The sequence below is a fragment of the Giraffa tippelskirchi genome, chromosome 10 (assembly GCF_054371585.1).
Source record: "Giraffa tippelskirchi isolate mGirTip1 chromosome 10, T2T-mGirTip1v1.2.pri, whole genome shotgun sequence".
NCBI classification, from domain to species: Eukaryota; Metazoa; Chordata; class Mammalia; order Artiodactyla; family Giraffidae; genus Giraffa; species Giraffa tippelskirchi.
Genome location: NC_137284.1, coordinates 103,020,925 through 103,033,165, shown reverse-complemented (window position 1 = coordinate 103,033,165; position 12,241 = coordinate 103,020,925). Strand labels below are relative to the sequence as shown.

Sequence of the window (12,241 nt, the reverse complement as noted above, 5' to 3'; positions counted from 1 at the left end):
AGGAATTCTGATCATTAAATAGGTGAAGTAATTAAAAAAAAAAAGATACTTAATTCAGGATAACTTAGTAGTTATCTGAACTTCATGATCCAGTTTTATCAAATGTCTTAGTGGATAAGAGGAGGATAAGACGTGACTTCGAACTGTAAATTTTTCACAAGTTTTAAAACCAAGGAATTTTTTTTTAATTAAATAAAAAAGTTTTATCTCTCTGTGGAAGCTATATCTCCAAATATATTTATCTCTGTCACTGAAACACCCATATTAGAGTCAGTCAGCAATGCCATTATGAATGTCAATACTGGGCAGAGATGAAAGAACAGTATTCACAGACTGATTATTCAGCAGTTACTCCTGGTAGGCACAAGTCTCAAAATGAACAGGGCAGCTGTGCTCCAGCTGTCCTGTACATTTGCAGGGAGAACACACCAGCAGTCTAACAGGTGGAGTGAACATCTGAAAGTTGTGGGGTATTTTATAATACAGCACATATCAAAATTGCAACTTGGTTTTGCAGTTGCTTATTATTACAACAAAGATATCAGTAACCGTTTAAAAGAAGGTATAGCTAAGTGTCTGTTTTACTGATGTGATAAAGTTACTTCTTCATTGTTGTAACTAATGGAATGTAAGTTATTTTCAGGGGCTAATGAAACAGTCTAACATTAATCTGAATTTCGGCTAAGCATGACAATATACAAGTGCATCTACAGCAAGTTAGTCAATCTTTTCCAAAGACTACAAAATTCAAGTCACTTTATACAAAGGAAACTTTGGAAAGAAGTATGAATGAAAATGGAAAATTCAGCTAAATACCACAATTTCTACATCATTTTATAATTTTGTTTCTAAATGTCCTCTCCTGGAAACCTGAGGAATCACAGACTAATTCATTTGATTTTTAACTGAACAGCATTATTTATTTATTATTTATTTGTAACCTTTTAATTTTTCCTCTCTAAGAGAAAATAAAAAAACCATCACTGAAAGGTTTTCTTCCCCCCCACATCGTAACTGTCAAATAGAACAACAAATAATAGCTTGTAATAACAAACAATAAAACAAGCAAACATTTGAAAAACAGAGAAAAATTCTTTATGTTTAATGTAACTTAAGTCTTCTAAAAATACGGTTTCTCAGCCTGCCCAATGTCTGGGCCAGTTACTATTAAGGGCAGTCATAACAGGGAATAAAGTCATCAAAACATATTGAATTAACTGTAAAGTAAGGCTATTATATATAAGAATCATAATTAGTTAATGGGTATTGTATTTTTTCCTTTGGACTAATTATTTATCTTTTTTCTTTTATATTTTATTTTATTATAGTTAGCATCATGCTGCTATTCCTGCAACCACTGAACAAGCATGGGATGTGAATATTATACTCCTAAATAAATGAATTGCCTAATTTCCTGTGACCATCTATACATACTCCATCTTCAAAAGTTATATCCATATTCTATCATAAAGGAGATAGAAGCCTTTTCTCCAATATGCATGGCATTTCTGGACAATGCAACTGTGGCACTGGCACTTATTTCCATGAAGAAAATCTTTGTTGTTCTCTGGCATTCATCATTTGACAAAAGCAACTGTTTTTTTTATCAATCAGCTCTTACTGATCTTACTAGCAGTGACCGTGGAATCCTTAAGGGCCCATTAAATTTCTGAAGAAGAAAGCTAAGATGAAGGACCTGCCACTCCAAATTCATGTGCTACTTGGCCTAGCTATCACTACCCTAGTACAAGCTGTAGATAAAAAAGCAGATTGCCCACAGTTATGTACATGTGAAATCCGGCCCTGGTTTACACCTCAATCCATTTATATGGAGGCATCTACAGTGGATTGTAATGATTTAGGTCTTTCAGGTTTCCCAGCCAGACTGCCTGCTGACACACAGATTCTGCTACTACAGACTAACAATATTGCAAAAATTGAATACTCCATAGACTTTCCAGTAAACCTTACTGGCCTGGACTTATCTCAAAACAATTTATCTTCAGTCACCAACATTAATGTAAAAAAGATGCCTCAGCTTCTTTCTGTATACCTAGAAGAAAACAAACTTACTGAGCTGCCTGAAAAATGTCTGTCTGGACTAAGCAACTTACAAGAACTCTATATTAATCACAACTTGCTTTCTACAATTTCACCAGGAGCCTTTATTGGCCTACATAATCTTCTTCGACTTCATCTCAATTCAAACAGATTGCAGATGATCAACAGTAAGTGGTTTGAGGCTCTTCCCAATCTGGAGATTCTGATGATTGGGGAAAATCCAATCATCAGAATCAAAGATATGAACTTTAAGCCTCTTATCAATCTTCGCAGCCTGGTTATAGCTGGTATAAACCTCACAGAAATACCAGATAACGCCTTGGTTGGACTTGAAAACTTAGAAAGCATCTCTTTTTATGACAACAGGCTTATTAAAGTGCCCAATGTTGCTCTTCAAAAAGCAGTGAACCTCAAATTTTTGGATCTAAATAAAAATCCCATTAACAGAATACGGAGGGGAGATTTTAGCAATATGCTACACTTAAAGGAGTTGGGAATAAACAATATGCCTGAGCTGATTTCCATCGACAGTCTTGCTGTGGATAACTTACCAGATTTAAGAAAAATAGAAGCTACTAACAACCCCAGGTTGTCTTACATTCACCCAAATGCATTTTTCCGGCTGCCCAAGCTGGAATCACTTATGCTTAACAGCAATGCCCTTAGTGCCCTGTACCAGGGTACAGTTGAGTCTCTGCCAAACCTCAAGGAAATCAGCATACACAGCAATCCGATCAGGTGTGACTGTGTCATCCGTTGGATTAATATGAACAAAACCAACATTCGATTTATGGAGCCAGAGTCACTGTTTTGTGTGGACCCGCCCGAATTCCAAGGCCAGAATGTGCGGCAGGTGCATTTTAGGGAAATGATGGAAATTTGTCTCCCTCTTATAGCTCCTGAGAGTTTTCCTTCCAACCTGGATTTAGAAGCTGGGAGTTATGTTTCCTTACACTGTAGAGCTACTGCAGAGCCGCAGCCTGAAATCTACTGGATAACACCTTCTGGTAAAAAACTCTTGCCTAATACTCTAACAGATAAGTTCTATGTCCATTCTGAAGGCACACTTGACATAACTGGCATCACCCCAGCAGAAGGGGGTTTGTATACCTGCATAGCAACTAACCTGGTAGGTGCTGACTTGAAGTCTGTTATGATCAAAGTGAATGGCTCTCTTCCCCAGGATAACAATGGGTCCTTGAATATTAAAATAAAAGATGTTCAGGCCAATTCAGTTCTGGTGGCTTGGAAAGCAAGTTCTAAAATTCTCAAATCCAGTATTAAGTGGACAGCCTTTGTCAAGGCTGAGAATTCCCATGCTGCCCAAAGTGCGCGAATACCATCTGATGTCAAAGTGTATAATCTTACTCATCTGAACCCAGCAACTGAGTATAAAATTTGTATTGATATCCCCACCATCTATCAAAAAAGCAGAAAACAATGTGTAAATGTCACCACAAAAGGTTTGGACCCTGTTCAAAAAGAGTATGAAAAGAATAACACCACAACATTTATGGCTTGCCTTGGAGGCTCTCTGGGGATTATTGCTGTGATATGTCTTTTCAGCTTCCTCTCTCAAGAAGTCAACTGTGATGATGGACATAACTATGTAAGGAATTACTTACAGAAACCAACCTTTGAATTCAGTGAGCTTTATCCTCCTCTGATCAACCTCTGGGAAACAGGCAAAGAAAAAGGTACAGCACTGGAAGTAAAAGCAACTGTTATAGGTGTGCCAACTAACATGTCCTAAAAACAACCAACTAAATCTACTTCAAAGAAAAACTCAAAACTGTGGTTGTACTTTAAAAAAAAAAAGGCAGAGAAATATTACGTTGTAGAAAGAAGTTTAAGCTTCATCAGTGCTGCTCCTGACCAATGGACATATGTACAAGTTCAGCATTTTAATTAACTGGCTTCAAAGGGTACTGTGGCAACCAAATAAAATAAATCCATTTTCTAGAACTTTCATGTAACGTTTCTGTATGGACTACAGTTAAAGTGGACAAAAACATTTCTGTATTTTTTTTAAGTATATAAGAGTAGTGGAACTGAGCAATACCTCCTCCTGTGTTGTATTACACATATTAGCCACGAGTTTTTGCAGTGACCCGATAAACTTGAATTGACACGTGGTGTAATAAAATGGACAAATTCTGTAGAGTAGACACAGTGAGTATGTGGACCTCTTTTATAAGGAAAAATACATTTTGGATTAAAATCAGTTGCTTTTGTCTTGTTTTTGTTTCTAAATAAAGAATAATTTCTGGGAAATATCATCTGACCAGATATTTAAATGACAGTGTTTTCAAAAGTGTTTTTCTATAATGAAATTTGGAAAGCTAAGAGTAAGACACTTTTACTGGGTGATGTAACTACATATTTATAATGCACAAAAATGGATCTTAGAAGGCACTTTATCAATACTGAACAGCAATAATAATATTGTACTTAACCCCTTATTGACAAGAACAAATCCTCTATGAAATTATGTATTCACTTAAAGATTTTCTTAGCAAGAAACTTTTGGAGTGGATTTAATTATTAGGTTCACGTAATATAAACCCAATATTTAAGGAACTTAAAGTCTTATTTTAATAATTGGCAGTAACTCAATATTAGGCTGCTTGATTTGTAGAAAATATCACCAAATCTCAGTAGGACTTCCCTAGGTGTAATTTTCAAATCTTGTTGTGATTGTAACCAGTTAATGAGCTTCATTGCAATAACAAGCAAATAATCTAATAATCTTCTATATTGCAAATACAGCAAGAAAACAATATATTCTATATGGCCACCAAAGAAGGAGGTTTATATAATTGTGTAGCAACTTACCCAGTTGATATGGACTTAAAGATAGTTATGATCAAAGTAGATGGTTCTTTATCCCAGGATAACAATAGATTTTAGAATTTTAGGAGACTATAATTTTCTGAGACTAGAATTTTAAAATTTTATCTTAAGATATACAGAACTGATAGTAGAAGAAGTTCCAGAGTTAAACAGAAATTTAAGAGGACTGTTTTACTAATGAAAGGAAAAGATTCTGAGACTAATTTAGAATAAAAGAAAAAAAGGTGAAGTTCTCTATGACTATATTTAAGGCACCTAAGGAATGCAGCTTAAAAAATCAAGAATCATTGAAATACTAATATTTTTAATTTAGAATCTTATACAAAAAATATAAGAATTTTACCTGGAAAAAACTACCAAGATTTTTTAAGGCTTTAGTTATATTTACAAATAAAAATCCATAGTTCTACCCCCAAAAATGTATCTATGTAGAAATAAAACATCCTGAAACTATAAAAAAAAACAAACCACCAACAGTAGTAAGCCTTACTTTCTACACACAAATTTCTTATCTCTACAAGGCTTCCTTGTTAATTGCTACTTTAACTGTTCATAATCAATTGCTTAACTGTTCTTATAGAATCTTCCTTCCTATCACCAACATGTCACTGGCCTGTAAACATTTCTAGCACTGAAGTCATATCAATTTATTTGTTAATACTAGACATTTGCTTTTGTGATAGCACTAACAGTATCTAATTAAATCCAAGCTGTTAATGCAATGCTTGAAAGAAATTGTTATGAACTCTTTAATACAAAAGGACAAAATGTGTTAATTTTACCACAAACAAAATATGAAACTTGCTAATTCAGTGTGTTTCCCAAACACAAATTTTACAACCTGATGAATCACTATCACAGAGAGGCTGACATTAGAATTTATCAGCAAGACATGCTCATACATCACAAAAGGTTTCAGCACCATGGACAGATATTTTTTAAAGCGCCACGCTATTTATCAAAAATATAGGAGCTGAAATATGACCTAATAGGATGCAGGTATTGTATAGGTCAGCAAGAACTTGCTTAGGTACCTTGTATATGTCTATCTGCATGAAGAACTATAACAAACATATGGTGAAGCTGAGAATCCATTTCAAGCTACATTTTACTTAGAGAAATTGCAGTAAATACGTACTCTGAATAGATACCTTACAGTGAGCACAAAAATGAAGTATTTCTGTTACAGCTGAATAAATACAGATTCTCAAAGCAAATCATGATCCTATTTACTTGCTCAAATTTTAATCTAAATTTCCAGTGAGGGGAAAAAAAAAGACATTTGCTTCAACAGAATGGCATTTCATACTCCCTATGTTACCCCCTAAAATTCACATAAATTTAAATAAGCACTGCACAGAGTACTCAACACATGTAACTTACAATTTGGTGATACCATATGAATACAAATGAAAACTTTGCCTATAATACATAAAACTCCAAAGTTTATATCTCTATGGATGCCAAATGGCCCCCTCACTTGTCATAAAGAAAAACATTTTTTAGAAAAAAAAATAATTTATAAATTACACTACAAAATAAATCCCAACTTTTGGAAAACAAGAATGCCTAGTTGAATACAGAACTGCATACTAACAATGTAGTGTAAAATGTGTAACTGTCAGCAAAGCCATGTAACAATATGTGACATATGACCAGTCATATGTGACAATTTTGCTTAGCAAGAAATGAAATAGATTTATGATACATATATCAGTCCTTTAATACTTATCACAGTAGTTAAATTTTATTCTAATTAGAATAAAGAATTAAGCAAAATCACATAATAGTAAGCATAATTTCAAAATTATAATTCCTTAGTTTATTCATTTAAATATATTTTCTTTTGTTTATATTCAATATATATGTATTGTATGGCTATTAGTCACTGGAAAAAATGGAAGTGAACAGGACAAATTCACCACCGTTAAGGGGCTTCTATTCGACTGGACTGCATTATGGTAATGTATCACTGCTTTCAAAAATACACGTTAACTGTTACCTAGTGGAGACCCAGCTTCACTCCACACCCTCACAGAATGGTTATATTCAGAAAATTAATTTTTTTCATTTGGTTTTATTTATCACATGTTGATATAGGAACTTAATTCTATTATTGCTCTTAATACACACACACTAGCCTAACACCATCCTCAGACTAGTTAACATCAAGATGCCTGTCTACTTACCATAAATTATTTCAAAGCACAGAAACATAGATAACTATTACCTTTCCCCTATTCTCAATGTAGATTGATTGCCCAAGAAATATGAGGAAGTTAAATTCAAGAAGGTAAATCTACCACTGCCAAATGTTTATGTATTTTATGAGAAAGACCAACTTACTCTATCCACTGTTATAAAATCTTACAACAGCTATGAATAGCAATTTCAAAGATTAGCCTTTTACATGAAAAATTAGAAGTGATAGGTGATTAACCAATAAAGCAAACAAAACAACTAAAATTATATATATCCTAAAAGAAATGTTCTCACAGCTATCACAAGTAGCTGAAAATAATTCTCATTGTATATGTAACTATCAAGAACATCTTTAGGTTCACCACAATGCTGACTTTCTAGGGGATGGGGAATTATTAATAGTAATTATATTGTGGCTACATGTTCTTTGATTCATTCTCTGTCTTTCTATATCTCTCTAAATTGCCAAAACAAATTCTAACAAAAAAGGAAAAAGTTTTTTTTTCAAAGAATATGGTTATCACAGGCAATTTATAATATCAAACACCCCAAAAGGTCATTTGAGAATAAATCTAAACAGAAATACTAAAATGATTTTCTCTTTAAATGTTAGTATTTTCACCCTTAGTTTTGCAGTCTCTAATCATTATAATATTATTTTACCCTGACTGATGAATTGCAAATTAGGCTGTTTCTTAGGAGCATGGCAGTATTATACTGGAAAGAAATAGCCATGAATCAAAATCAAAAACAGCCTAGAATCAAAATGCTATAATCAGTATCATGGAGGTCTGGAAAAACAAATAATCTGATTCTAATTTCGATACAATAGTGACCACTTCTCTGTGTTAATTTGAAAAGTGAGAACTTTATCTATTGTTAAGAATGACCACGAACTTGATTTATATTATTTCTCTGAGGCAAGGGAAAAATAAAACACTGTTTATCCACAGAAATATAATGGAACAATCTGAGTTAATTTTTATTGCCATGGTCCATATATCCATTAAAGTATCCAAAATTAGAGCACAAATTTTAATTCCAATTAAAATATTAAAGTATTAAAATACTTTAAATTCCAGTAAGTATTAAAATACAAACTTTAAAGAATAATATTCTATTAAAATAAAGATTATTACCAAAATCTGGCCTAAACATTCCATTAATGATATAGCAAAGGTCCTCTTGAATTGACTAGGAAGCATTCAGCATTCTCAAGTGAGAAGACACATGAAATTTGGAACACATGAAAAGGACACATTTCCTTTTTCTTCCTACTGAAAATAGACAAACCCATATAGACATGAATTTACTTATTCTAGTTCAGTTACACATACATCAGAGAATGCTTAAATTATCTTCGAAAAAGGCTACATGGTCAATATCAAATAAGGGATTGGGTAAATCAAAGATACATTGATATAGCTTTCTCTTAAAAGTTCAGTGAGGTATTTAAGTAAGTAATGACTTAAGAACAAATTTATCACATACAACTTCAATATTAGTGTAATGTGGTCCAGAATAACAAAGCATAAAAAAATGAATTCTGGCTGACCTCAGCAGGTCTTTCAGAAGGATGAATTGTTATGGCAGTTGAAGTTTTCATAGTGCTTAGTGTGTATAACTTTTCTAATTCTGACATATCTTCAAGAAACTAATGGAATTCTGTGACCATTTTAAGAAAAATCCCACTTCTCACTAAAACATATGGTTCAGTGTCTGAAGGTGTTGATTCAACATTCAACTGTGATACTCATTTACAATGTTTACCAGCCTCTGGAACAAACAATGGAGTAAACCTTGGACATAAATTGACCCTCCTAATCCTAGAATAGAGAGAATCAGACAGTAATAAAATAACATCCCTGTCATCTGTGGTAACAGATTCAAGGTTGATAAAGACAAATAGTTCTTAAACCATCAGAGGTGTCATTATTACAGGAATATGATCAAAGAGCTTACCTTACCTGCAGGTCAAGAAGCAATGGTTAGAACCGGACATGGAACAATGGACTGGAAAAGGAGTGTGTCAAGGTTGTATATTGTCACCAGGCTTATTTACCTTATATGCAGAGTACATCATGCAAAATGCTGGGCTGGATGAAGCACAAGCTGGAATTGAGATTGCCGGGAGAAATACCAATAACTCAGATATGCAGATGATACCATCCTTACAGCAGAAAGCAAAGAACTAAAGAGCCTCTTGATGAAAGTGAAAGAGGAGAGTGAAAAGTCTGGCTTAAAACTGAACAGTCAAAAAATGAAGATCATGGCAACTGATCCCATCACTTCATGGCAAATAGACTGGGAAACAAGAGAAACAGTGACAGACTTTATTTTCTTGGGCTCCAAAATCACTGCATATGGTGACTGCAGCCATGAAATTAAAAGACATTTGCTCCTTGGAAGAAAAGCTACGACCAACCTAGACAGCATATTAAAAAGCAGAGACATTACTTAACAAATGTCCATATAGTCAAAATTATGGTTTTTCTAGTAGTCATGTATGGATGTAAGAGTTGGACCATAAAGTAAGCTGAGCACCAAAGAACTGATGCTTTTGAACTGTGGTGTCGGAGAAGACTTGAGAGTCCCCTTGACTGCAAGGAGATCCAAACAGTCCATCCTAAAGGAAATCAGTGCTGAATATTCATTGGAAGGACCGATACTGAAGCTGAAACTCCAATACTTTGGCCACCTGATGTGAAGAACTGACTCACTGAAAAGACCCTGATGCTGGGAAAGATTGTAGGTGGGAGGAGAAGGGGATGACAGAGGATGAGGTGTTTGAATGGTATCACTGAATCGATAGACGTGAGTTTGAGCAAGTTCCAGGAGTTGGTGATGGACAGGAAAGCCTGGCATGCTGCAGTCCATGGGATCGCAAGAGTCAGACATGACTGAGTGACTGAACTAACTGATGTTCAAAGACACCAAAAGAGTTCTTCAAAAGAATACTATATAACACTGAAGTTCAGTATCAAAACTGGGATTAAAGACAGATATTTCTGGTAAACATCCCTTTAATAATGATTACAGAGAGGAGTCACATGTTGAAGAAAAGAACCAAAAATCATGTCTAGAAATAACTTTTTAAGGTTTCTGGAATTCTCATCCCTGTTTCTTAGGTAGCTGCTGAACAAACCAACATTCATATATTGATATGATTTTCATATTAAATTCCTTATTTTATGAGTTTAGAAAACATATTTATATATAATATGTGTTAATTTATATGATTATGTGATTCTAACTAACCAATCCATACCCTTGAGTATCAAAATAAGAACCCTTCAATAGAGAAAAGAATCCACCTGCAATGCGGGAGACCTGGGGTCAGGCCCTGGGTTGGGAAAATCCTCTGGAGAAAGGAAAGGCTACCCACTCCAGTATTCTGGCCTGGAGAATTCCATGGACTCTATAGTCCATGGTGTCACAGAGTTGGACACGACTGAGCAACTTTCACTTTACTTTACTCAATAGAAAAAAGATTAAAAATAGGACAAAAATCATCTATTTCTTTCTTCTGTCAAAATCCTTATATACACGCATTCATAGAGATTTAATAGGTTGCATTGAAAAACTCAGTTACATCAAAAACAACTGTGTCAGGGTAAGGGAAGTTAGGTTTTTCAAACAACAGATTATGTGCCTCTCAGTCCAGGCTCAGGCCTGAAATCACAATGTGATGCTTGAGAGATTTTCCTGGCAGATATACTGTATAGCAACTAATGGACATATTAATAACATTATTGCATTTGAACAGGTATACATCCATAGTTCCTTGAGTAGCAAGATAAAAACTAGAAAGGAACACCACTTACTGAACGGTGAATATGTACCAGACTAAAAATGTGCCACGGTCATAATAAATCCACTCTGGATCTAAAGGAGAAGCGGGGTGGGGAAAATAAACATTTACCATCTTTCTATGTGTCATGCATACTGGCGGATGTACAGGCTCACTCTCCTGCTGTGTCTCCATATTTACGTTCCTCTGTCTCTGTCTCTCTCACACACACACACATATTTACATTAATTCAATTTTCGTGAAATACTTGTGGGCTCAGTGTTAACACTCCCATTTTATAAATCAGTCTCAGAGAAGTAGTTTTCTTTCCCAAGATAATAACAATAGAGACCAGAAAAAAATAAACAAAAGACACAATATCATGTGAAACAGTAACACTCACTTTTCTGGCATGCCATAACCCACAAAAATAACTAAAAGGTGGTATTTTGAGGAGGGACTATATATCAATAGTATACCAGATTCATTAATTGTGCTTATCATCTATCTCCATAAACATATTCATTTTCATATTCCATTCTCAGTTTTGCATGACCAGTTTGTGTAAAGGGTTCCAATTTGCCAAGTGTGTTACTGCTTGCCAAAGATAGACTGAGCATTGGTTTATCAACCACACATACACAAACAAAAAGGCAAAGATCTGTACATATTCTTATCAATTAAACTTTTAAGTCAGCATATTCACCAAGTACACACTGGCTGAAAGATACTTCTGTTACGTTTGTTGTTGCTTAGGTGTTGCTAAGTCATGTCCTACTCTTTTGTGACCCCATGAACTGCAGCCGGCCAGGCTCCCCTGTCCATGGGATTTCCCAGACAATACTAGAGGGCGTTGTCACTTCTTTCTCCAAGGGATCTTCCTGACCCTGGGATCAAACTCACATCTACTGCTTGGCAGGCGGAATATTTACCACGGAGTGACCTGCAAAGCCTGAAAGGTACTTTAGGGAATTATAAAACACTTTTCTATAATTATTTCCATGCATCCATTTCACGATCCTATGTATAGTCCTCTTTTTCTATCCCATTACAGAAAAGTGCAGAATAGTCAATTACCTGTTTCATCTGCTTTCTGACTCTAGCTTAGGTTTGTCATACACGATAACTCAGATGACACCACCCTTAGGACAGAAAGTGAAGAAGAACTAAAGAGTCACTTGATGAAAGTGAAAGAGGAGAGTGAAATAGTTGCCTTAAAGCTCAACATTCAGAAAACTAAGATCATGGCATCCGGTCCCATCACATCACGGCAAATAGAAGAGGAAACAGTGGACACAGTGGCTGATTTTATTTTTTGGGCTCCAAAATCACTGC

General features: G+C 34.8%; 2 protein-coding genes across 13 annotated transcripts in view; one reads left to right on the top strand and one right to left on the bottom strand.

Annotated features, from left to right (window-relative positions):
• IMMP2L (inner mitochondrial membrane peptidase subunit 2) overlaps positions 1-12,241 on the bottom strand; it is a 917,103-nt gene that overhangs the window by 479,569 nt on the left and 425,293 nt on the right. The gene's annotated exons all lie outside the window — the stretch shown is intronic.
• On the top strand, positions 1,688-4,335 carry LRRN3 (leucine rich repeat neuronal 3). The gene has a single exon (XM_081537148.1). It carries the CDS (start codon positions 1,688-1,690, stop codon positions 3,812-3,814), a length of 2,127 nt encoding a protein of 708 aa, XP_081393274.1. The 3' UTR covers positions 3,815-4,335.

Coding starts and splice junctions, on each gene's coding strand:
- LRRN3 (XM_081537148.1), top strand. CDS start 1,688: ATGAAGGACCTGCCACTCCAAATTCATGTGCTACTTGGCCTAGCTATC.